At 42.3% G+C, this 23,045-nt stretch overlaps 3 protein-coding genes across 4 annotated transcripts; 1 reads left to right on the forward strand and 2 right to left on the reverse strand.

The window, feature by feature from the left end:
* Positions 1 to 240: 240 nt before the first annotated feature.
* Positions 241 to 1,610, reverse strand: LOC113166985. The gene is made up of 2 exons (XM_026367273.1): positions 1,389 to 1,610; positions 241 to 615 (listed from the first exon to the last, which is right to left on the reverse strand). Exons 1-2 carry the CDS (start codon positions 1,523 to 1,525, stop codon positions 300 to 302), a joined length of 453 nt encoding a protein of 150 aa, XP_026223058.1. The 5' UTR covers positions 1,526 to 1,610; the 3' UTR covers positions 241 to 299.
* A 1,025-nt stretch (positions 1,611 to 2,635) lies between these two features.
* Positions 2,636 to 14,212, reverse strand: si:ch211-197l9.2 (protein SOGA1). Of its 2 annotated transcripts, none has more exons than XM_026367159.1 (9): positions 14,158 to 14,212; positions 10,147 to 10,371; positions 9,057 to 9,215; positions 7,287 to 7,358; positions 5,965 to 7,182; positions 5,733 to 5,852; positions 4,539 to 4,588; positions 3,294 to 4,452; positions 2,636 to 3,160 (listed from the first exon to the last, which is right to left on the reverse strand). In XM_026367159.1, exons 2-9 carry the CDS (start codon positions 10,342 to 10,344, stop codon positions 3,005 to 3,007), a joined length of 3,132 nt encoding a protein of 1,043 aa, XP_026222944.1. In that variant the 5' UTR covers positions 10,345 to 10,371; positions 14,158 to 14,212; the 3' UTR covers positions 2,636 to 3,004. The 2 variants fall into 2 exon arrangements, with proteins under 2 accessions (XP_026222944.1, XP_026222943.1); XM_026367158.1 differs by lacking the exon at positions 14,158 to 14,212 and adding an exon at positions 11,999 to 12,780.
* A 13-nt stretch (positions 14,213 to 14,225) lies between these two features.
* On the forward strand, positions 14,226 to 22,724 carry LOC113166950 (oxysterol-binding protein-related protein 2-like). The gene is made up of 14 exons (XM_026367229.1): positions 14,226 to 14,329; positions 14,649 to 14,794; positions 14,897 to 15,008; positions 16,128 to 16,203; positions 16,668 to 16,802; positions 17,200 to 17,297; positions 17,402 to 17,584; positions 17,817 to 17,924; positions 18,015 to 18,104; positions 18,196 to 18,310; positions 18,836 to 18,955; positions 19,078 to 19,201; positions 19,279 to 19,369; positions 20,604 to 22,724. Exons 2-14 carry the CDS (start codon positions 14,758 to 14,760, stop codon positions 20,704 to 20,706), a joined length of 1,392 nt encoding a protein of 463 aa, XP_026223014.1. The 5' UTR covers positions 14,226 to 14,329; positions 14,649 to 14,757; the 3' UTR covers positions 20,707 to 22,724.
* The last annotated feature ends 321 nt before the right edge of the window (positions 22,725 to 23,045 follow it).

Raw genomic sequence — 23,045 nt, forward strand, 5'->3', positions numbered from 1 at the left:
AGAGACACAAAAGGACAACAGAGCCTCAACCACAACACAGAAGACAGAAGAGCCACACAGATCAGTTTTAAATAGTCAAGGTCATTGTAAATGGAATTTAAGAAACAATCATACCTTCTGATGAGGAACATGAATTCAATATTTCAATGAATTCAATATTCAATATTTTTTACTAACACCTGCGGAGACCCTGTTACATTCATGCTCTGCAGTCCTGATGAATAATGACATACCATCTACTGAGAATTTGTTATCATTTTTATTGAAAAATGTTTTTAATCTACATAAAGGCTGAAATATCATTTGGGAGATGATGCTGTTTCCCAGGGTTTCATTATCCTTTCCCTCCGAGAAGGAGTGGGACTCTGGTTGCTTGGTTTTATGTCCAGTTTTATTGCACCCGGCACTTCCTTCCCTGCCTGAACCAGCTGCATCACCTCTGCAAAGGAAAGTTGTGCTGTCTCTGTCTCTGCTGTCTGGTCTTTACAGATACGAGATTCTGGGTCTGAAGGCGTCCTCTGATCCAGCTGCTCCAAGCTGCAGTCTGTGGGTTTCATATGAGGAGAAGAAGAGCTCCACTGTTTGTAGCTGGCTCGGTCTATGGGCTCAACAAACCTGGTGATTTTAGAGAGTGGAGGCATCAAGACATGAAATAAGAAACAAAAGCATCAAGACATGTTAATAGAAAACAAGTATTAAAAAATTAGAAAAGACTCAGAGATTCACAGAGTCAATGAAGTTAAGTACTTACCGAAATACTATAACTTTGTATCATACTGTTGGTGTAAACTAGTGTAAATCAGAAAAATAAATATATTTTTATGCATTAACTGTTAAAAAATGAAGTTAAGTAAGAAGAGTGGCATTAAAAGTAACTGAAGCCTTTGGGTTTCCTGCAATTAAAAATACTTTTTTTAAATATAGTTTCACCAAAACAACAGTCTACTTCAACTAATAACACACACATCACTGTCACTTGACACAAAACAAACTTGAGTCAGAAAAACCTGCAGTCTAAACAATAAAACAAGAATAAGGGTGAGAGTTAGAGCAACTTTTTATTAATAATATTATTGTGAAATTTATTTTTATAGTTTATTTTTGCTATGCTTCTTGAACATGCTATGTCTTCTTATTTAATTTATGCCATTTTAAGTAATTCTTACTCGGACTTTGTGCTTGTTACTCCAGTGGTATCTTTACTTTTTATTGTTTGAAGTATTAGCTTGTGATTAGCACACATATAAACTGTACCAGAGTAGATCAAAACACAACTGTGGGATCTGATTACACTTGAATGTAGCATGTGGAAAAAAGGGGTTCAACATATTTTAGTCACTCATCGATGACTTCATGTCGGTAAATGAAGCAGCACAGCTGCCACACACCTGTTATAAAAGAAGAGCTTCATGTCCAGCAGTTTGGTTTCGTCCCTGCTGGACTGGTCTAAAACCTTCAGTCCGTCCTGAAACCTCGGATCAGCCTCGAAGTCGTAAGAGTCAAACCTCAAGAAAACAGGCTCCATCTCAGCTCTGGTTTAGGTTTATTTCCATGATTATCCTCTGATTTGAAAGACAGATCTCAGACCGACACAGGAGCACTTCCGGCTGAGTTTGTGTTTGGCAACAACAAATGTAATTAAAGAAGGTGCACGGCTGACGAGAGACAGCAGCGCTGCAGGTGTGGCGCCCCCTGAGGTAGGAGTCAGTACTGCAACACAGCCAGTTACCAATGTAGGAGCCCATCACTTAAGTTTATATTGTTTGTTAGTTCAGTAGTTTATTAGATTGCCGCAGAGACTTGAGGTTGTGCTTCTCATCAGATGTTAGTTTATATTTATAGCAACATTAATAATTTTACAAACAATAGCCAATAAAGACACAGTTCAACATGCTGGAAAATACTTATACATTTTTTCTTATACATTTCTATGACTTTTGCACAACTGTAGGATAACAGCTAGTAAATGTTACAATATGATCTCTATCATACATGTCTTGTACTGTGAATTGTTTTTGCCAGTTTTTCACTGATGTTGTGAAACTGAGTTACACTCAACTGAAGCTACTCCCACATTAATATTTGTGTGTGTGTGTGCGAGTGTGTGTGTGTGTGTGTGTATAAGAGGATGAACATGTGTTGTGAGCTGAAATGTGACACCGTGTGATTGTGCGACTCCTCCGCTCGCTTTGTCCTTGACCACAGTGGGCCAGCTGCCCATCACACCGACTGTAGACAAAGTATTTCATCTGACCTGCTGCAAGAAAATCTGAACCTCTCACAGTAAATTTAAATTGAACTGTAATATCCAGCCAATGTACATATAGACACACTTCGATGTGCTAGTTGGACTTACTTTTCAATGACACTGAACATCAAGAGTCACACGATTAGACAGTGAGGGAAGAAAGGAGGGAGATGATGCTCCCAACTGAGGAGGAAATCTTATCTTATTAACTACTTAGCACTTTCTTTTTCTTTTTTGAGCATGTGACGTACTGTAATACCCAGCAGCCCTGTCCTGAGGCAGCTGATTACTGCAGAGTAAACAAGTTCCTACAGCCTAACAGATAAATAAAATTACATTTAAGGGTTGGTCAGATCTTACAACTTTATTCAGTAAAAGGTTATTTATACTCTAGAGATCATACAAAATGTAGTTGCAGGTCACAATGCAAGTGTAAAATCCGTTTTACAGAAAGTTTAATTGTGTAAATATGAAATAAACTGTTAAATTATATACTACCTACCATGATTGAAATAAAGATGAATCTTTATTATCTGTAAAAAGGTAATAACTTAATTGCACCAAAAGAAATATAACTTGGTTTATTCACAGCTCTTCTGAACCCCACTCTTCTAAATCCCACACAAAGTCTACCAAAACTCCCGGGTCACCATTGTGCAGTAAAGAGTTTAAATTCCTGTCCCGTGGCTCTGACTGTTCTCAGCTGTCCAGAAGTATCAGCCGAGCTGCTTCTGTTGTTGTTTTTTCTCCTTCTGCTCACTCTTGGCTGGAGTCGGTGGCCACGCTCGCAGGAGCCGAGTATCTGTGTCGAAGGAGTCTGCTCTGGTTTGACGTTTGTCTCTGGGTGGCACGAGATGGACGAGGTATGCAGAAGGTCAAGGTGCTGCTGGAGCTGCAGTCGTAGTTTCCATCCTGTTTAGGAAGAGCAGAGACAGAAAAATTAGCTGGCATTCATAATCTTGAATTATGCTTGAATAATGCTTGAATTGGTGGTCTAAAGTGTCCCATGTTATAACAGTGTCATGAGTGTGTATATGATGAATACCTCTGCTGTGGCCGGGCTCATGCTGGGTTTGACACTGTGGTTCAGGCTGCTGCCTCTCTCCTCTCTCTGCTTTATGAACCTCTGGTTGACGATCCTTGTCACACTGTCGTTCCTGTGCAGCGGGACGGCAGGAGGCCTCGTCTGACCTCGTTCGTTCAGGTTCTTCAGGCTGCTCTTCGTCTTCTGTCCCAGGTCTGGTGCAGGTTTCTCTGCCCGGCCGCTCACCCTTCGCAGAAACTCTGTGACCAAACCATAACGGTTGGCGCCTACAGATTTGCTGGGCGGCTTGCCGTTACCCAGAGCGGTGTGGTTCTGCCCTGTACCTGCTCTGTGACTGGCTTGTCGGGTCAATGTGAGGCTAGTTTGGCTTTGGTGATTCAGGTTCCACAATGCTCGATCTCTAGAAGGGGAAAGAGAGGAGGTGGAGGAGCTCAGATTGGCGGCTGAGGCCGCACCAGACTGTCTCCGGTAGAGTTTAGGCGAGGAGGTGGAGCGAGAAATGGGCCTCTCAACTCGACCTGTTACTGCATCCAGCGAGGTGGAGATGTGGTGGGAGCGAGCAGACACCAGGGAGGAGGTCAGGACTCGAGAAGGGCTGTTTCTCACAGTGACACAGTCAGTCTGCAGACCCACACTCACCATCTGTGGCTTCATGTGGGTCTGAGTACATGAGCAGGTCCCGTCCGCCCACCACTCGGCTAATCTCCCCCTCTTCTTCAGTGAACTGCCATGACCCGACTGCGTCCAGGTGGCCGTCATCTCCTTCATGTCGTCACTCAGGTTAGCAGACGAGTCTAGACGGAGCAGAGAGAAGGAGGTTGGCGGTGTGCACCAGGCAGAGGGAGTGTTGACAGACTCTCTCTCTCTGTCTGTGAAGGGGCTTTGCTGCAGCTGAGCCAGCTGGACTCTACGAGCAGACGGGGGGCTGTAGTAGATGCGAAAGACCGACTTCTCCGGGGCAGTGTGGCTTCTCTCCATGGACATCTGCTCAAAGTCAAGATCAGGGAAGTTAAGCGGCATGATTAGATGGTCCCACGTCTTAACGGGGTCCTCTCGGTCCAGCTGGGCAGCCTCCTGGCTCACGTAGCACCAGTTCTTTTTCCTATGGCAGCAAGGAGAAGACTGTTGCCTATGTCTTTGTCCTTTCAAGCTGTAGATTCTGTGAATACAGCAGAAGGTACAACTTCAGTGATCTTCACGAACAAGATGGACAAGATGTGAACATGAATGCTGGAAAACACTGACCTGTCAGCATCACTTTGTTGTCCATTATGAAAGATACCACTGACAGCACACTAAGCAAAGAGAAAAACCACTTAGTACACAAAAAGGTTACTGAACAATGGTCAGCACCATGCCTTATTCATCTCAATAGCAGTTATACTGGTTTCCCACTTCCGACTCGCCTGGAGGTACAAGTATATAAAGATAAAGAGTGACGCTGAGTGTTATGTGGAACAAGCAAAGTATTTCGAACCGTCTAACATTCAAATATGCTGTAAAACAACCATCACTCACATGAATAGGACTTGTTATGTAACACGTGAAAGTCTTTGAAGAAGTAGACGCCCCATGACATCTAAATCACTGAATCTGCCCCTGGCCCACATTTTCTGACTGCAAATTGGTGTTGGCAAAGTCAATATTGTAAATCTGATCTTTGGATTCAGTGTTGCTGAAGTGTGACTGTTTACCAGCCTCTCTCTCTCTCTCTCTCTCTCTCTCATTTCAAGTATTTTGTTGACTTGCTGCACATTCCAGCAATTCAGGTTGGCACAAGCAGCATAATGTGTGTCAAATTTAAATGGCACAGAAACCACATACATCTGACACAAAACCACAAACCAGAGCTGTGGATCCCGAGAGAAGCAGCAGCAGCAGCACAGGAGGACTGATAGCTGCCATCTCTACTGTCCCATTGGAGCTCAGAGCCTCACAGACTCTTGTTCTATAACTAAATGTTCGTCTGAGGAAAGGAGTGATTCAGGGAGGGAGTCAGTGAAATAGAACAAAAACAACCATTAAACAGATAAATCCTCTCCTTGCAGAGCAGATCGAGAGCCATGCTGTGACAAGAAGACATCAACAACCCAAAGATCCAAACTGTATGTGCGTCAATAACTGTTTTTCTATTTGCATTTGAGCCAGCAGGCGTACACAGTAACTGAGGCTATGTAGGACTCAACTGCACACGCACAGGCCCGTGTTTGGACAATTCACAGAATAAGTTGAGTGTTTTCATACAGCAGATTTGAACATGCATGTCCTGTTTGGCTGCAGCCGCTACAAGAGATTAGCCTAAATACTCTGGCATGGGTCTTTTCGCGATGCCCGATGAACTGAGTGTCAGGAGGATGCGTGGCCAGGGAGACAGATCATCAGCGGGGACTTCACACACAGCGGGGAAAAGCAGGCCTGCAGGGTAAACACCATCCTTACCTCAGATGCCTTGCCCTGTGTGGTCTTGGCCTCACTGTTGGATTCCGTCTGCTCATCCCGAAGCTCCACACTGAGGTTTTGCATCAACCCTCGCAGCACGGACATGGTTTTGTCTTTACACTGAATCAAATCAATCCAGATACATTTAGGTATCGCAGATATGTACCTACACAACTGACAGATTAAACTACCACGCAGTCTGCCACTAGGTGAAATGAAGCTTATATTTTACCTTTTTTCCCTGCACGTCAGGTCCTTTAACTTGACACCACTGATGGAGGATCCACAGAATCTGCAGACACAGCTGCATTTTTGGGTTCCTACAGTTGTGGACGTTGTCCCACTGGAAGCTGGGCGCTTGTCTTGTGTCGTTTTTCTCTTCAACCTTGGTGGTGTGAAGGTCTTCATCACACTGCTTACTTGGTGACACCTTCAGTTTATGAGTATTCCCGACATGATCTGCACCGTCTCCAGAGAAAAAGGAGGAAGCGTATGAATCCCAAACACGTTGGTCCTTGTGAACAGAGTTTCTGCTCAAATCTTCTCCTGTTAAAAGTGTCTCCACTCTCCCAATGAAAGCTAAAAGCATGGCCTGCAAAAGCTCCAAAGGTTCATTCAAAGGCCCCGGTAGGATTACCTTGTGCGCCTTACCGCTCGAGTCCACCTCTGTGGTAAAAGCACACGATGGTGATGAGCAATGGCCGTGTCTCTGTGGTTTGGTCAGGAGCTGTATGGCTGAGCTCAAAATGCAGGAATGATCTCTGAGAGCTAGGAGAGTTTCATAGTCTTTCACAGTCATCCCTTTGAGACCTCTGTCAGGGTTTTTGTTGTTTTCTCCCTCCTGACTGTCTGACGGGTCCCACTCACCACCTACAGGACCTTCACGGGTGATGTGACAAGCAGTAATCATCCCTTCAGTCTGTGACCGGTTACTAAGCAAGGATGACTCGACATCACTTCTACCTTTTTCTGCTACCTCTTCCTGACTTTGCTCATAATCCGTGCATCCAGTTTTTAAACCTTGTTCGCTTCCCTCTCTGCCCTTCGCTGTAATAGAGGCTGACACATTGTTCTCCAGTACATCCCGATTCTCCTCTTCCTCATCCTCCCCCCCTCCGGCTCCGTCTCCTATCTTCTCTCTCAGATCGCTCATTTCCGCTCTCAGTCCACGGTTCTCCACCTCCAGTTCGACAATGCGTCGGCTCAGGAGCGTGGCTTCCTCTTCCACCAGCTTCAAGTGAACTTTGACCTCTGCCTCCCTGGAATGGGCGGAGTTGTGTTTGCCTTGAGATGATTGGGTGACATCGATGTCACCGTAGGCTGAGTGGTATTTGGCCAGCTCCTCGCGCATGCCCTCACTGTCTGATACCAACTTGGTGAGCTTCTTGCACATGAGAGCTAATTCCTCTTTGGCAAAGTGGAGTTGGCACTTGAGGTCGGCACTGTCATCCTGTTGGCAAACGAGGACAATTACAATCAGGAATAATACCAGATGCAATTTCTCATGGGTGCAGCCACTTTTTAAATGAATTATGAATTTCAAATATATCAAACCTCAAGCTGTTGCGAGAGCCTCTTCTCAGTCTTACTGACTGATGATCTGATGCTCTTCTTCTTTAGAGAGCACTGAGGACAAAAACATTAGCAAGAGCTCTATTTATCAGGAGTGCATGCACTATGTACCAACAGATCCAAGACTGTAACACCATCCACCTTGCAACTCCTCTTAGGTACTCTCATCAAAATGCTTTTTGTAAAACATCAGTTTGGGGTTTTACAAGTTTACATGCCAGTCTATTTCCTGGTCTGGTGCAGTGTATGACTGAGCAGTGACTTTCTTTTTTCCCCATTATTATTGTTTGATAATATTGTTTTGTGGGTTTGTATGGATAAACACACAACATACTTTTGTTATTAATGAGCTTTAGGGGTGCAGTGAGTGATGTCATTCTTTCACATTGCGCTTTCGGCAAGAAAGTAAATAAGCACATTGTCTAAAAACTTATGATTGAAATACTTTTCATGCCTGTGCCACTTTCAGACATACCTGCACTAATGCACTAACTATGTATGGAGTGATTCTATTTATTCTGTCTTCTACGTGACTCAGAGGTGACAAAATGTGAGTTTGTGAATCTGAGCATGACAACAATAAAAGCTACTGTCTGGTGTCTCATTCTTAGGACGACACTGTGGTAACAATCGTGATCTCATGGTCAGGCTAGACCAATGTCTTTTCACTTAAAGGACGGTACGCTTAGAAACTGAATCCACCTATTGTTACCTGAAATGTGATATTACCCGTTAGTGAGTAGGATGAGTGATGGAGATAAACGATTTGCATTTTAAAATAAAAATGCAGTGTTGGTCTGTGTCGTTGTGTCACCTACAGTCCAGCACCAGTTTCAGTCCCTGAAATGTTCTCCTACACATCTATTTACGTTGTGTCCTCCTAGATTAAGTAATCTAAGTGGATTTCCCTATTGGGATCAGAGGGACTAGCAGGCAGCTGTCTCAGATGAGGGGACCAGACTGAGCTCATGCCAGAGCACAGAATCCTGGATTAAACCGAGCACATGCCACCAGAGTGCACAATCATTCTCACAGGAGCCACGGAGGCCGGAGGAGCTGCGAGAATAAAAGGTGAACTAGAAATTCAATCACCGTCAGGGTGTGGTGGCCTCAACTTAGAAACGTGTTGTAGGTCAGTATGTCACCGCACAAACACCCGCCTTTTTGAATGCCATAAGACACAGTGATCCAGATTTAGCCCAGCTTAATAGAAGTAGAAACAGAGAAAGCAAGTCTATTTTTGTAATCTCTCGCCCCCATCACTCATTCATTCGCACCCGCTTTCCTTTTCTCTGTCCTCTCAGCTGAGGATCTCAGCTGTGCCTGGAGGTTGGACTTCAGCATACCAGGCTGCTTCACCCCGCTCAGGCACCAGGCAGCTGCTGGCCGAGCCCTTCACTCGTATCAGTGATCTGGATCGGGGTCATGTGTTGCCTGACATCAGGGTAACAGAGGGGTGAGGGGGACTACTCTCTGGGATGGGGGCAGCTGTGTGTAGTAATGGAGCAGGATTCCTGAGCAGAGGGATCAAGGTTTATGGAGCATGTCAGTGGTGGAAACTTAAGTTTCTGTCAAGGTTTTGACTGCATATTATTTAATAAAGTTTGTTCTATATCGCTCCCAGACCTTTTCCAGAATCTGCTCTGAATAACAGGGAACTTCAGTTGCCTCCCTCATGAAAATGCACATCGGACCTAAGGTTTGAGTCGAAGTTGTGAGGTTTTAAGGGGCTGTTCTGTTTCAGTGTTGTACCTCTCTGAATTTCTCCACCTCAGCCTGTAAGACCTGCTTGGCCACCTCCAGTTCCTGTGTCTTCTCACGCAGTGCCTCATTTTCCCACTCCAACTGGGAATTTTTCTTCTGCACTGCCTCCAGCTCACTGCACAGCCGGAAGGACACGCTCTTTGCAACCTGCAAGCAAAGCAAAGAGCGGTTTATTATTGCTCCATTTATGGATGGCTTGTGAGATAATGGGCCACTGGGTCCTGCCATGTAAGCTGCCCTCCATCACTCCTTTATAAGAATAAAACCTGAGGATTGCAACACAAATCAACAACAAATGAGGCGGCCTGTGTCTCTCTGTGGTCGTTTTTTGATTCCACTTTACTTGGCCCCTTGCCACACTCAGTAATCTATCCCTGGTTCCACTCAGTGTATCTGTACTCGTGAGCATTGTTTTACGACTGAGTGAAACACATTCTTGGCAGCAGCTGGCAGCAAAGCTAAGAGACTTTTTAAGAAAATGCTTGTGACAGGAATTCACCATGTGAGTGGATGAAGGGGGTGAGGCTGTTGGGAATCCTACACCACCACCACACACCCCGGTTCAGAGAAACAAGAAGCTGGTTGCCACCACAGAGTCTCTTTTTAACCATCCAGTAATCGACCTGCCCTGATTCTGATCAAGATTACTGTGCTTTTATGTTTTCTAGTCATGGAGAACACCTCACCACATAATTACACCATGGTATGGAAAAAATATGAACAGGATGCATGATGAAGGCACTTCAACCTAATGACATTTTTGTGGCATGGACAAACAGCAGTAAGTACTTTACAGAGCAGCAACCAGCCGTGACTCAGGGTGCCGTCAACTGATTACAGCCCTTCAGTGCATATGAACAACTCGATCAATGTCTTTTTCTCTCAAAGAGGGAAATACTTTGTGGGACTATCAGAAAATATCCACTTTGATGTAAACAACGGGAACAGAGTGATTCAGCCAAAAGTCAGATTTCTGAGAAAGAGCTTTTACTGATTGTACGTGGGTAGTGAGTTTTAACAAGACCACACGGTCACGCACACAGTAAAGGAGGAGAGGAGGAGGCGGTGAACATCTGACCTTGATATCGTGCTCCAGACTCCTGACCAGCTCCCCGTCCACCTGTCCCGTCTGAGCTACACGGATGCTGCGGCGCTCTGCCTTGCGGAGGCGGTACTGCAGGATGCGGCACGTCTTGTTGGCCTGCTCCAGCTGCAGCCGCAGCTCCTGCAGCTGGTACTCCCCCTCCTCCTGGAACATGTCGCGCATTTCCAGCATCTCGCAGCGAAGCTCCTCCACCTCATCCTGGACGGACAACACAGAAACACACAGACTTTAAGACCAGAAGTAGCACATTCAGTTAAAACCATTTGTTTCGTTGTGCATTGTGTCGTAAGTGTGAAAATGTATTTTTAAGTGAATGTAACAAAGGGTCAGTTATGAGTACAAGGAAGGGAAAGTTAAAAGTCACCTTTATCAAAGTGTGCATGTTAAATTATTAAGGTGAGTTTGTTACAGCTTCCACTCTTCTCACTGCTGCAATATCAGCATCTGTGCTACAAGTGTGTGCATGTTGTGCAGAAATCAGCTCTTTACTTCAACTAGACCACTGAACATTTGACATTTTTATCAAAAAGGCTGTGTTAAAAAACATAATGTGAAAGAAGTGGGCATATAAGAAGGAAGAAGCTTGGTAAATATTGTACTTCTTACTCCACTTTTTGACAACCATAACAAATGAAGACCTTTTATAACATTGTTAAATGTGTAACTAGCCAGCAAAACAAAAAGACAAATCATTTTCATGGTTTCCGCTTCTAAAATGTGATGGTTTGACAGTTGTTCATATTGGACAAGATAAGATGTGAAAGTTTGACTTTGGGCTTTTGACTAATTGTGATGAGCATTTCTCACTATTTGCTTTTGCATTAGAAATTAAACAAGGAGGTACTGATCATAAAATCAGTTAAAATTAAAATTGTTAAATCAAACTGCAGTGACATGCAGGTATAAATACATGAGTAATAATGATCTCCTTATATAAAATATAACAGTATCACAGACTGTATATGTTTAAAAAACAATTCAATGTAACTGAGTGTTTGTTTTTGGTACTACTGGCTATTTACAAAGGAAATGTTATAAATCTTACAGTTAGAGATGGCTCAAGTGACTCTGAACCATCTCTTAGTTATGCTGCTATAGGTTAGTCTGCTGGGGGACCTCTACTGATACACTGTCTCTGTACTTTTTTGCAGGTACCCTCGGCCGTATATATCTCCAGAATGTAGTTGACCTGCCCAATGTTTTTGCTGCTTGTTGTTGTTTTTGTTGCCTGCTGTTCTTTTCTCACCCCAGCCAGTCGAGGCAGATGGCCGTCCACCATGAGCCTGATTCTGCTGGAGGTTTCTTCCTCTAAGAGTTTTTCCTCTCCACTGTTGCCTAAAGCTTGCTCGAATGGGATTGTTGGGTTTTCTATGTCATTTTCTCTTTAATTATAGACTGTAAAGTGCCTTCAGATGACTTCTGTTGTGATTTGGCACTTTACAAATAAAATTGAATTGAATTGAATTAAATGTACTTTTGAACTGCAGAAATAAAATTGGCAGTGAGGTCATTAATGACTTCCCTAAAACTATTTGAAAAGGTTTACCTGGTGATTTCTCTTTCAGTAAAAGGTTTGCTGTGTAAAATGCTACTGATGATGCCAAAACGGTTTGAATCAGTAGATACTCTTGACTTGTGACTCTTGCATGAGAGCTGCTGCTCACTTGTCCTTCAGTCACTAATGAAGACTGACATGAGCATCATCAGCAAATCCGCTCTGGTGTTCAGGCTCTGGAGGGCCTCCTACTGGGACTCACAAGCTGTTATAGCTCTTATAAACAAACAGGGTCTAAATGAAAAAAATATTACAAATTAATGAACCTACTTTTAAATACTCGTTCTCTGATCTCAAATCGTCCACTTCCCTGACAAGATCTTCCGTTGTCTCCCCCATCATTAGTTCCATAAAAGCCCCTGAGGAGTTGAACACACTGAAGACCCCTGCTGCAGCGTCTGGCTGGAGGGCGCAGGAATCTCTGTCTACCTTTACGCAGTGTTTAACGTCGCCATTCGGCTCACTGTCCGGGCTCATGTACGCTTTCCCCGGTATCCAGCTTAATTCGTTGTCGCTGCTCGGAGAGTCGTTCTTGTTGCCCTCCGAGGTGCAGTCGGATATTTCTGAGCTGCTGTCTGAGGACGAGAGTTTCCCTGACAGGCAGCCGGAGTCTTTGCTCAGGTCCTCTGACGCGTTGCTGGCGTCGGACAGTTTCCTCTGCGCTCCGGGGCTCCGCTGGCACTCTGATGTGGCACTGGATGAGACTTTCCCCGTCCGCTTTCCCGTCGACTTAACTTCCTTCCCGGAGTCGCACTGACCTGACGGTGTGTCCTTGGCGTATGAGCTGCTCTGGACATCTTTAGAAGACGACTCCTTCCTCCTCTTCTGAGCAGAGACCTGCTGGTGCGTCCTGGGCTGTTTCTGGCTCCGGAGCGCAGCCTTTGCGCTCTTGTCTCCGTTTCTGTACATCGCAACAGTTTTTCTCAAATATTTCCAGGAGGAAAAATGAAAAAGCTTGTTTATTTATTTTATAAATCACGATGTTTTCACATATGTGATCAAAGGTTTCCAGCTCTTTGAGTGAAGAAGTGCAACTGATTGCTCTCCATCCTGAGGACTGACACTGACACGCCAAGACGCACGTAGAGAAAGAGGCGGAGAGTGGCCCCTGGCGAGGTTCCGGTCATCATTTCCAAAATAAAATCCTGTTCTCTTGTTGTTTCTTTTGAAGAAATTGAAATATACACTTTCTACATTTTTACAAACATCCTCCATCTTGCTTGTGGCACCCAAACCTGTCCTTTTACCTACATTTTCTTTCTATTCAGTGACAGAGATAAAACTTTGATTAACCAAACTTTCTAGCTAAATCTCATTTTTGACATGGACAAGAAATGAGGAAGGCTCAGGAAAGCGTCTCACTGTGACTCTCCTGTTGATTTAACGCAGTTGTGTGATGTTGCAGCTACAGCCTCTATTTTCTGTGTTAAATATTCCTCAAACCACAGAACCGGAAACATTAATCCCTCAGCTGTCATTTATTTACACTGTAGCCTGAGGAAATATTTAAGTGACTATATTAAGTTTTGCACATCAACAAATCTGAAGGAAACCCGTTCAAAATCCTTTATAATGTCACTATAATCGGATTCTTACCTTGTTGTAGATTTATCACAGAATGAACTGAAGGATTTCAAACCAAACCTGAACATCAGTGAGTTGAATGAATTGTTCACAGGTATAAAGCTGCCACCTTGTGGATAACTGGGGTTTTAAGACCAGAGGAAAACGTTAAGCATTTAATATCTTGTGATTTCTAACGCGGTGCAAATGTTTTAAATTGAACACACATGTTTCCTGTGGCTAGAAATTACAGATGGCAGTCTATTGGATTTAGCTATCTGTTGGTTATTTACAGGCTACAAGGTATATATATATATATATATATATATATATATATATATATATATATATATATATATATATATTATTTAAGAGTATTAGTTACAAGATTTTACATATTAAAGGCCAAGATCTTATAAATTCTGATGCTCTGTCATAAATGAAGCTACTGAGGTACAGTCAAACACAATTAACATGGTGCACAAGTATTTTCAGTAATAAAGTAAAGGTATCACAGAAAGGTTGCAGCTGGCTCACAAGATAAATCTGAGGAAGAGGAAATAAAAAATAATAGCTCTGCTAGACAGGCCTGTAGTCCTTTTTAAAATTGTTTTAGTGAAAAGAATCAGGTCTCAAACAGTTATTTAACCCAAATGAAACCATTTGGGAAGCTGAGAGTGGGGAAGTGAATTTAACAAGTGAAATCTAAAGGGGCCAATTTTGTCAAAATAATGGATTTTTTTTTTATATTATTATCTTTGAAGAGTCCCATCTACCAGATTAATGTACTGTAGTGGAAAGTGAAAGCAGTATAATACAGTAAATTACTGATAGTTAAGTTGAGGACTAGTTGTTTTTCATGTCACCTCATTTCTTCTGTGTTGAAACTAGCTGCTGGGCTCAACATCTGGCTGCCAGCTGATTGGCTGACGTATCCGTCCATCACGGTGTCCTTGCCGCCCACTTCCGCCCATCTTCAGGCAGCTCACTCTTCGGCTGTTTATGTTACCACAGCTTTCATTTCGCCTCAAATCACAGGTATGCCCGATTTAACCGTGTTTAAGTCGTCTTGCGTGTGTTGGTATTTGTTCGCCAATGACCGTGTTGATAACGTTAGCTAATCTCTGCTGTCCGCTGTCCAGCTGACGGTTTAACTCAGTGCAGCAGCGAAGCTAAAGGCTAGTTAGCCTGTCCGAGCGCTAACTAACTAATACCTGAGGCTCTTTGGGGACCAGAGCTGCTGACAGCGAGCTCACAAGCTCTTATTATTCTATGTACAACACTTACTAGATGATGTGAGGCTTTAACGACCACACGCTGCTGCCCAGCTTGGTGTAACGAGCTGCCCGTGTTGCAGGTTGTGTGTTTGGCTGTCTGTGATGCTTGGAGAGAGGCTGGGCTGCAGGGACAGACCGGTGGTGGAAACATGACTTCTGAGTAACGCTTAGTTACTTTCTCAGCTCAGTATGAACAGCGAGGAGGAGTTTTACGACGCGGAGACAGGTGAGACACGTAGTGTCACACACACAAGCTTAGTTCTTGTGCGTTTGTATGAATGAACCTTGCTCTCATTGTCCTCACTCGCTGTCCTCTTGCATCCATCAGGGCTGGAGTCAGATGATTCCTGCGAGGTCAGTTTTAAAGATGCCCTGGTGTTTGACAGCAAGCCGGTGACTGATGGCAGCGCCACACAAGAGAATGGAGTGTGGGAGCGCAGGTGAAGAGACATGTAGAAGTGTGGCATGCATGTGTGTGCAGATGTAGCCAGCTTTAGATACATTACCCTGTTTGCTGAGTGCTCATGTTTTTTCAGACCATCTTCAAAAATAGGAATCTGACAGATGAAACAAAGCAGAGGAGGCTACACACATAATAACATAGATCCATCTTAGAAACTGCCAGAAATGTTTCTTAATAGCAAATTGTGGGTGTTGACACCCCAAGAAATGCACAAACTTAGTCTGAATGAAAAGATTCTCATGAAAACGTGAGTGTCTGAAATGTGCAGGGCAACATCTGCATGAGACAGAGGTGAAAACTACTGCTGTGGAGCCGAAACAGTGTTTCATGAAAATAACATATAACCGACTGTTAAGCACTGAGGTGGGAATAGCCTGCTTTGAGGTCGTGTTGCAGCCAGTGGAAAGCATTGCACAAGTAGCTGGAAGACTGGAATCCACCAGTCATCAGAAAATTCCTGTAATCAGTCAGTGATAATTATCCTAAGCAGACCTTAATCTGCCCAAGATACTGTCTGTCCAAGACAGTCGGAAATACCTCAGAACTTGAAAGGATATGATGAGAAGAATGGTTGAAACTTTCAAAATGAAGAATTGAAAAATTCTTAGTTGTTACAAAAAGAGTTGTGCAAGCTGTGATCTCTGCCAAATGAGGGTTACGAAGTACTGACTTGAAGTTTGTGCAAACCTTTTCTATTTTTACATTAGTGTACTGTTACAGAAGTAACGGTCAACTAATGCTTGATTTAAAAACGCCACTTCTAGATAAATTAAATGTTGTCCTTTTCATTTTCCGATGTAAGCAAATATGTAACTCACCTGTACTTTTGCATACAACTGCACATAAGCATTCATGTTACTACTTGAACATGAATTTGTCTTAGGATGAAGGGTTGTAGGGCTTCATCATGCATGAGCCAGTGCAATCACATTTTTATATGTACTTGTGAGCACCTTCACAGCAGCACATTTATTATTATGTGTGTAGCTACAGTAGGCATTTTTTTTCTTAATGATAATTTTTGGCATTAAATGTCTCACCATTCACCTGTCTGATTTCACATCTTTAAATTTTCGGTTTAAACATGTGTCCCCAGGAAAATCCTTCCTGCTGAAATGATCTCAAGAAACAATTTCAGTGTGTGGAGTATACTGAAGAAATGTATCGGCATGGTGAGTCCTCCCTGACTTCTAACAAAACTGTGACCCCATAAAGCTGCTGCCCTAAGCTAATATTACATTCAGTTACTCAGGGGGTGTAGTCTGGATTTGGAACATCAAATATGAACAAAAAACTGACCTTGTATAATTTGCCTTTCTTTACATTAGATTACTAACATGTTTCTACCTTCACCAAGCTGGTGCTGTGAATTGTTCTCTGATCACATTTATTCAAATGAAAAAGCTTTGCGGCCACCAGAAAGAAAAAAGTAACTCAGATGAATATCTGAATGCCGTGCATGCATAATGGAGTGCACTTCAACATTTCATTAGAACAATATTAGATAAGGTGCGTGATACATGAGTTAAGGGAAGACTTAAGTATAACAGTGCGGTGCCTTCCTTAGAATCTGATGTAAAACTTGTGTCTTCCTGTCTGCACTTCCTGTCTGATCTTTTTTTTTTTTTTTTAACAGGAGCTGTCCAAAATTGCGATGCCTGTTGTGTTTAATGAGCCACTGAGCTTTCTCCAGAGAATCTCAGAGTACATGGAACACACTCATCTTATCCACAAAGCCTGCAGTTTATCTGACTCCATAGAGCGCATGCAGGTAGAAATAATAGACGACTATGATGTTAAACATATTTGTCACATCTTACAGTATTTTTATTATATAATAATAATAATAATAATAATAATTCCTTTTCTTTTAGCATTATTAGCTGTATTAGTATTCAGGACAGATATATGTAACCGACAAAAAGGGAGTTTTTCCTTTCCACTGTCGCCTAGTGCATGATCAAGTTTTGGCTTTTCTATATAATTCAACGGTTACAGTATATTTCGTAAGGTCTTAAATGCTGTAAAGTGCCTTGAGATGACTTTTGTTGTGATTTGGCGCTATACAAATAAAATCGCTTTGAATTAGAAGTCACTCTGATGTAGGACTGCAAGCAACTGGTTAGTTTACTGAAAGTCTTCTGATTCACTTTATGCCTCTGTGACAGGTTGTTGCTGCGTTTGCTGTCTCGGCTGTAGCATCTCAATGGGAAAGGACTGGAAAGCCTTTTAACCCTTTGTTGGGGGAGACATATGAACTCGTAAGGTATTAGAGAACACTGTTGTCAAAAGTGGAACCTGTGTTTAAATTGCATAGCGCAGTTTTGTCTTGATGATAAATTGTTTTTGTTTTGTTGTTTGTTTTCTAAGAGAGGACGAGTGCTACAGGTTGATCTCGGAGCAGGTGAGCCACCATCCCCCTGTCAGTGCCTTCCATGCCGAGTCTCTGAAGAAAGAGTTTAAGTTTCATGGCTCCATCTACCCGAAACTCAAGTTCTGGGGAAAAAGTGTGGAGGCTGAGCCCAAAGGCACCATGACACTGGAGTTACTGAAGTGAGTATTTGTATCATGAGTCTTGAAGGGTTGCTCATACTCTTGTATTTCTGTCTGTTGGGAAACTTTGAATCATTTGTTTTTGTTGCAAGACTAGTAACAGGGGGAGACAGCTACCCTGGCTCAGTCCAGAAGTAATATAACTCATTTTGTAAAACCCCCAATATAAAACAAACAAGTATATTTCCCACATTTTGAACCATTCATTGAAAATGTCCTGGTTTTCTTACAGACATAAAGAAGCGTATACATGGACAAATCCAATGTGCTGTGTGCATAACATCATCTTGGGAAAACTCTGGATTGAGCAGTATGGAACTGTGGAGATAGTCAACCACAGGTACAATGACAAGTACTTTATTGCAACATCTGTACAGACCAGTGCTTAATGGTTGAGGTTTATGTATTTATTTTGCATTTATTTCCTCAGCACGGGAGATAAGTGTGTGTTGAACTTCAAACCATGCGGCATGTTCGGCAAAGAGTTGCACAAAGTAGAAGGTTATATCCAAGACAAAAGGTAAGAGCATGACTATGCTAACAATAACCAGTGTCTGTGGTCGATGTATTTTCTGATGCTGGTTTTAATAACTGTGCTGCTGTCGTACCAGCAAGAAGAAGCGACTAGTGATCTATGGAAAGTGGACAGAGTGCATGTACAGCGTGGACCCCAAGGTTTATGACGCGTCTAAAAAGACAGGAGGAGACTCAAAAAAGCTCAAACAGGTGAAGGATGCTCAGATTGAACTGAAATGTGATTAACTGATTCACATTATCCTCCACTGCGATGAAATGCTGCCATGATTTTCTTATGGTGATTGTTTTTGATATGTTTTATCTAAAGTGAAGTAATCTGTGAATTTTACTCTTCACTTTGAAATGTTTGTTTCTCAAACGGTATCTCTTCCTTTCACAATAACATGCAGTGGCATTAGTAGAAGGTAAGGTAAAAGTGTATTTGATATCTATAGTGTGCCACTGCTGTTGTCTAGTTATGTTCAAAGTGTAGTGTATGTTTAGGTCATTGCCAGCACTAACCCATAATGTCTTGCAATGACATGCATTGTTGCTTGAGAGACGTGTTGAATTTGTGGCAACTGTAGTTCTGTGAATCACCTGTTTGCACATGTACTCTACGTACTGTAAGCTTTGGCTAGTTAGTGTCTACGTCTGATAATGTCATATATCTGGATGGATGTGTGTGTGTGTGTGTCTGTGTGTGTGTGTGTGTGTGTGTGTGTGTCTGTGTAGGAACATAGTTGTGAGGGTGAGGAAGCAGATGAGATGCCAGAAGTTCAAGAGACCGTGACTGTGATACCTGGAAGTGCCTTACTCTGGAGGATAACACCGCGGCCTGCTCACTCAGCACAGGTCAGTATGTCACACACATGCACAAATAATCTTTTTTTTAGATTTCATTCTCCTGTTACTGAAACATAATTATTTAGTGTTAAATAATTATGTTTTACTCTGCTGTGTTTCCGGTTGAGTAGATGTATAACTTCACCAGCTTTGCCATGACACTAAACGAGCTGGAGCCCAGCATGGAGAGACTACTGGCACCGACAGACTGCCGGCTCAGACCCGACATTAGAGCCATGGAAAACGGAGACATAGGTAACACCATCGGGACTTCTGTCCACACACATTAGAAGGACCCTCATGTGATGCTGTAATGGCTTCTCCATGTATAGATACAGCAAGTACGGAAAAAGAGCGGTTAGAGGAGAAGCAACGGGCCGCGCGCCGGGAGCGATCCCAGGATAAAGAGGAGTGGTCGACCAGGTGTGTGTTTATAAGTTGCAAACTTAAAACTTTCCAAGGTGTATTTCAACATCTTTTCAATTGGAGTCTCTTTCAGAGATGTATTTTGTTACAAAAACGACTTTGCGGACACAGCAGCAGGATCACAGAGATTCTGTGGTAGCAGCAGACACAGCTAAGCTATAAGTTCTAATGGTGTCAGATAAACGTGGTACTTTACCACCATCTAATCCACTACTGCCATAAAAATAGTTTTAAAAGTTTCACAAGCTGTCTCTAGGACATCCCGACGTCCCACTGTGAACCGTTAACCATCTTTAGCATTACTGAGCAGGTAAAGTGGCTACATTTAACAAGCTAACCCAAACCAGACAAAAACACTTTCAAATGATAACATCTATGGCTTCAAACTTTGAACAAGGCCCAGCTTTAGGTCATAGAGAGTCAAAATGCGTCTATCTTTGAGCTTCAGTCCATAAAGTGAATCCAGCATCCATGAACTGGTTGGAATTTGCACACACAAATACTGGACCGTCCTGTCAAAATCAAATAAATCCAGTTTGTTCAGATCCTGAGTCCATTTATCTTAATGGTGAGCAGTGTCCGTGCTTTACACTCTGCTGCTAGTGTTTTGCTTACGTCATTTTGAATGCTAACTTTGAATGGACCACTAAGGGACTGGATTCTACAAAACCAGAAGATGTAAAGAGGATGGAGTGTACTAGTAACACAGTTGGGGTTGTCTACATGCACCAGAGTCATACAAATCTACCAAAACCACCAAAAAGTGGATTTGCATAACATGGGCACTTTAAATAGTTCAACAACTGGAAATGGCTCAGACAAAAACTTACTTAAATTATATTTAGTTACACAATCTTTAGAGGCAGTCACTGCAAACAAGTCATTTCTGTAGCTCTTTTAGTTGCGTGTTCATTGTTCTGTGACACTGGGCAGCACATTTCTAAACTAATAGTTACTTACAAAATGTTAACATTGACATTGTCAGTCTTTAATTTAATTGATTAAATAATAACTGCATTTTGCAAAATGCAAATTGGACGTCTGATTTAAACAGAGACTGTGCACATAACTGTATCAACTGCATACAATCTCGCCTAAACAACATATTGTTAGATGGTAGAAAAGTAGTTGCTCCCTTTCCTTGGATCCCAATTAGTTCCCAGGAACATGCATCACTTCTGTCTTAACCCTGTCATTAAAAACAGGTCTTGTATGTTTTATGTTTCATCAGGTGGTTTCAGCTGCGAACAAACCCTTATACAGGAGCTGAGGACTGGCTGTACACAGGTGGATACTTCGACAGGAATTACAGTGACTGTCCGAACATATACTGACACAGGCGGTGCTCGGTGTGAAGACCCCCCCCCCCCCCCCTTTGATAGGATTCACTTGTTTCTCTCAGCCTCTAAGAGTTGTGTTTATGTGACATCCACTGCTGCTTGGTCTTGGTGTTTGAAATAATGAAAAGCTGATATCAGAATCAGGCAGGCAGTTGATCAGATTATCCATAACTGAGACTGCTGTCCACAGGAGAAATGTTATAGAGTTGTAGAGTTTACTGACTTTAAATGTTGACATTGAACATCTTCATTTGACCTAACCATGGTTCTGACAGTAACAGTCCACATGTACAGTATGTTACTCACCTGTTGAGGATTTTCAGCTGCTCCCATGTGATCTCTGAATCACAGGACAGAAAGCTCTGACTTCTAAGGATATAGTAACAGTTTTAGTTCAGGTACTCAACCCTCATCTTTCTTGTAGATGCACCACACACTTCTGTCAAGTTGCATTCAGATATCAGGGGCTATTTAAACACATCTGCTACTTTTAAATGTAACCTATTTGAAAAATTCAATGTCTATTTTAGTTTTAGGCACTAAGAATCACAAAGCATCACATGTGTGATCATTTTCTGTGAATAGAGACTTAAAGTAGGAATGAAAGCTGCTTATAACAACGTTTACTGTAACACGAAACAGTAAAATATTGTTGGTACTTTAGATTGTCGTCTTCTGTAACATAGTTAATGTGTATAATAATTGGTGCATGCATGGTCACCAAGGTGATTATTTACACACGTTAAAGCCATAAAAACTCTTTTCTGCACTATAATACGGTAAATGCATTCATGTAAAGGTTAAAAGCTAAATGGATACAGAGCATAAAGCAGTGGTTTTCAAAGTCTTACTGTGTGGGCACCAACCCCCAACAGTTCTGAAGTGTTATCAGCACAAAGTCAATATCTGTAACTGGATGAATAGAAGAGAGCATCAGATATAAAAGTTGAACAGGTCACATAATTTAGAGGCTTTTGGAGCTGTAACCAAGAAGATAGTGCTGTAGTACTGTGGAAGATAATTAACTGTGATCTTCAACTTGGTTTTAAGCCTGTAGTTCCTGTCACTTGGTGAATTGACACGATTAAGAGTTTACAGAGTTAGCTATTAGCAGTGTACCCATGGATGTATTACAGACAGCTAATGAGGAAAAGTGATGGTTATCAGGTAGGTTCTGGACATAAGGAGCATCTTTATTCTGGGATTTCTGGGCAGATGTTTGAACGTTTATTTGTTATAGGACTGACCACATTAGACCTCCTCTGAAGGTGTAAGCCACATAGGATTATGTGTGTTATGACTACCCCATGGAAGATGCACTTCCTACTTTGAAAACCCCTGGTTTAAAGAGAAAGCTGTGTCATATTGACTCTTGATTATGGATTGAGTGTCCAGTTCGAGGTCCTGAGTCATTTTACAATAATTCAAAGCTGTGTTTTTGGACACAGTAGCCACAGATTAAGACCAGGACACTGTAGGCGTGATGAACCTATGCAAACTGATCCATCCGGTCTGCTCTCCTGAAATGTGAAATATAAAACCCTTAATTCCTCTTCAGCTAGTAGCCAATGTGTGCTTCAGACACTACAGTTAATGAATGTTGTGTGCTGATAATATAATGCTTACATGTGTACACGGTAATGTTTGTTACAGTGTAGCCAATTTTCCCGTTTTGTTGCCAAGCACTATCCTTGCATACAACTGCACATTTGACTGCTCACAGTCCTATGCACATATTGTCTGGTGAAATATCTGACATCATGTCTTCCCCCAACCGCTGTCAACTTTACTCTGAATTCAAAGCACTTTGTGACGCCAGCACACTCTTAAAGGTGCACGTCCAGTCTGATGGGTCCTCTGATCTCATACTCTTTACCCTTCTGTCTTTTGGTCTAGCGTCTATTTGGAAATGTTTACATTGTATGTTTTTTGATCTCTGTTTTCTTCATAGTTATCCAAACACAAGCATATGCATACAAGGCATATTTAAGAAATAAATTATGGATTATGGACTCTTGAAGTTACTGCCTATCCCTCTGTGTGTGTGTGTGTGTGTGTGTGTGTGTGTGTGTGTGTGTGTGTGTGTGTGTCTTATGCGTCACAATATAATTATTTATAACAGGCTTGTAGGACAGAAAACTCTCGAAAGGACAAATTGACATAATGTAAGTAGACTGAATAATTGGCAGAGAAGTACCAGTCTACTAAATATTCAAAACAAAACAAAAATAATTGGCAACTGTCACACAAATTCATGGCTTGAAACGTTTTTTTAGTCTGACATTGTGAAAAATGTTACTTTTCATTGTCATATAAAGTTGTGAAATACATGT

This window comes from Anabas testudineus, chromosome 7, assembly GCF_900324465.2.
Source record: "Anabas testudineus chromosome 7, fAnaTes1.2, whole genome shotgun sequence".
In the NCBI taxonomy this organism is placed as follows: Eukaryota; Metazoa; Chordata; class Actinopteri; order Anabantiformes; family Anabantidae; genus Anabas; species Anabas testudineus.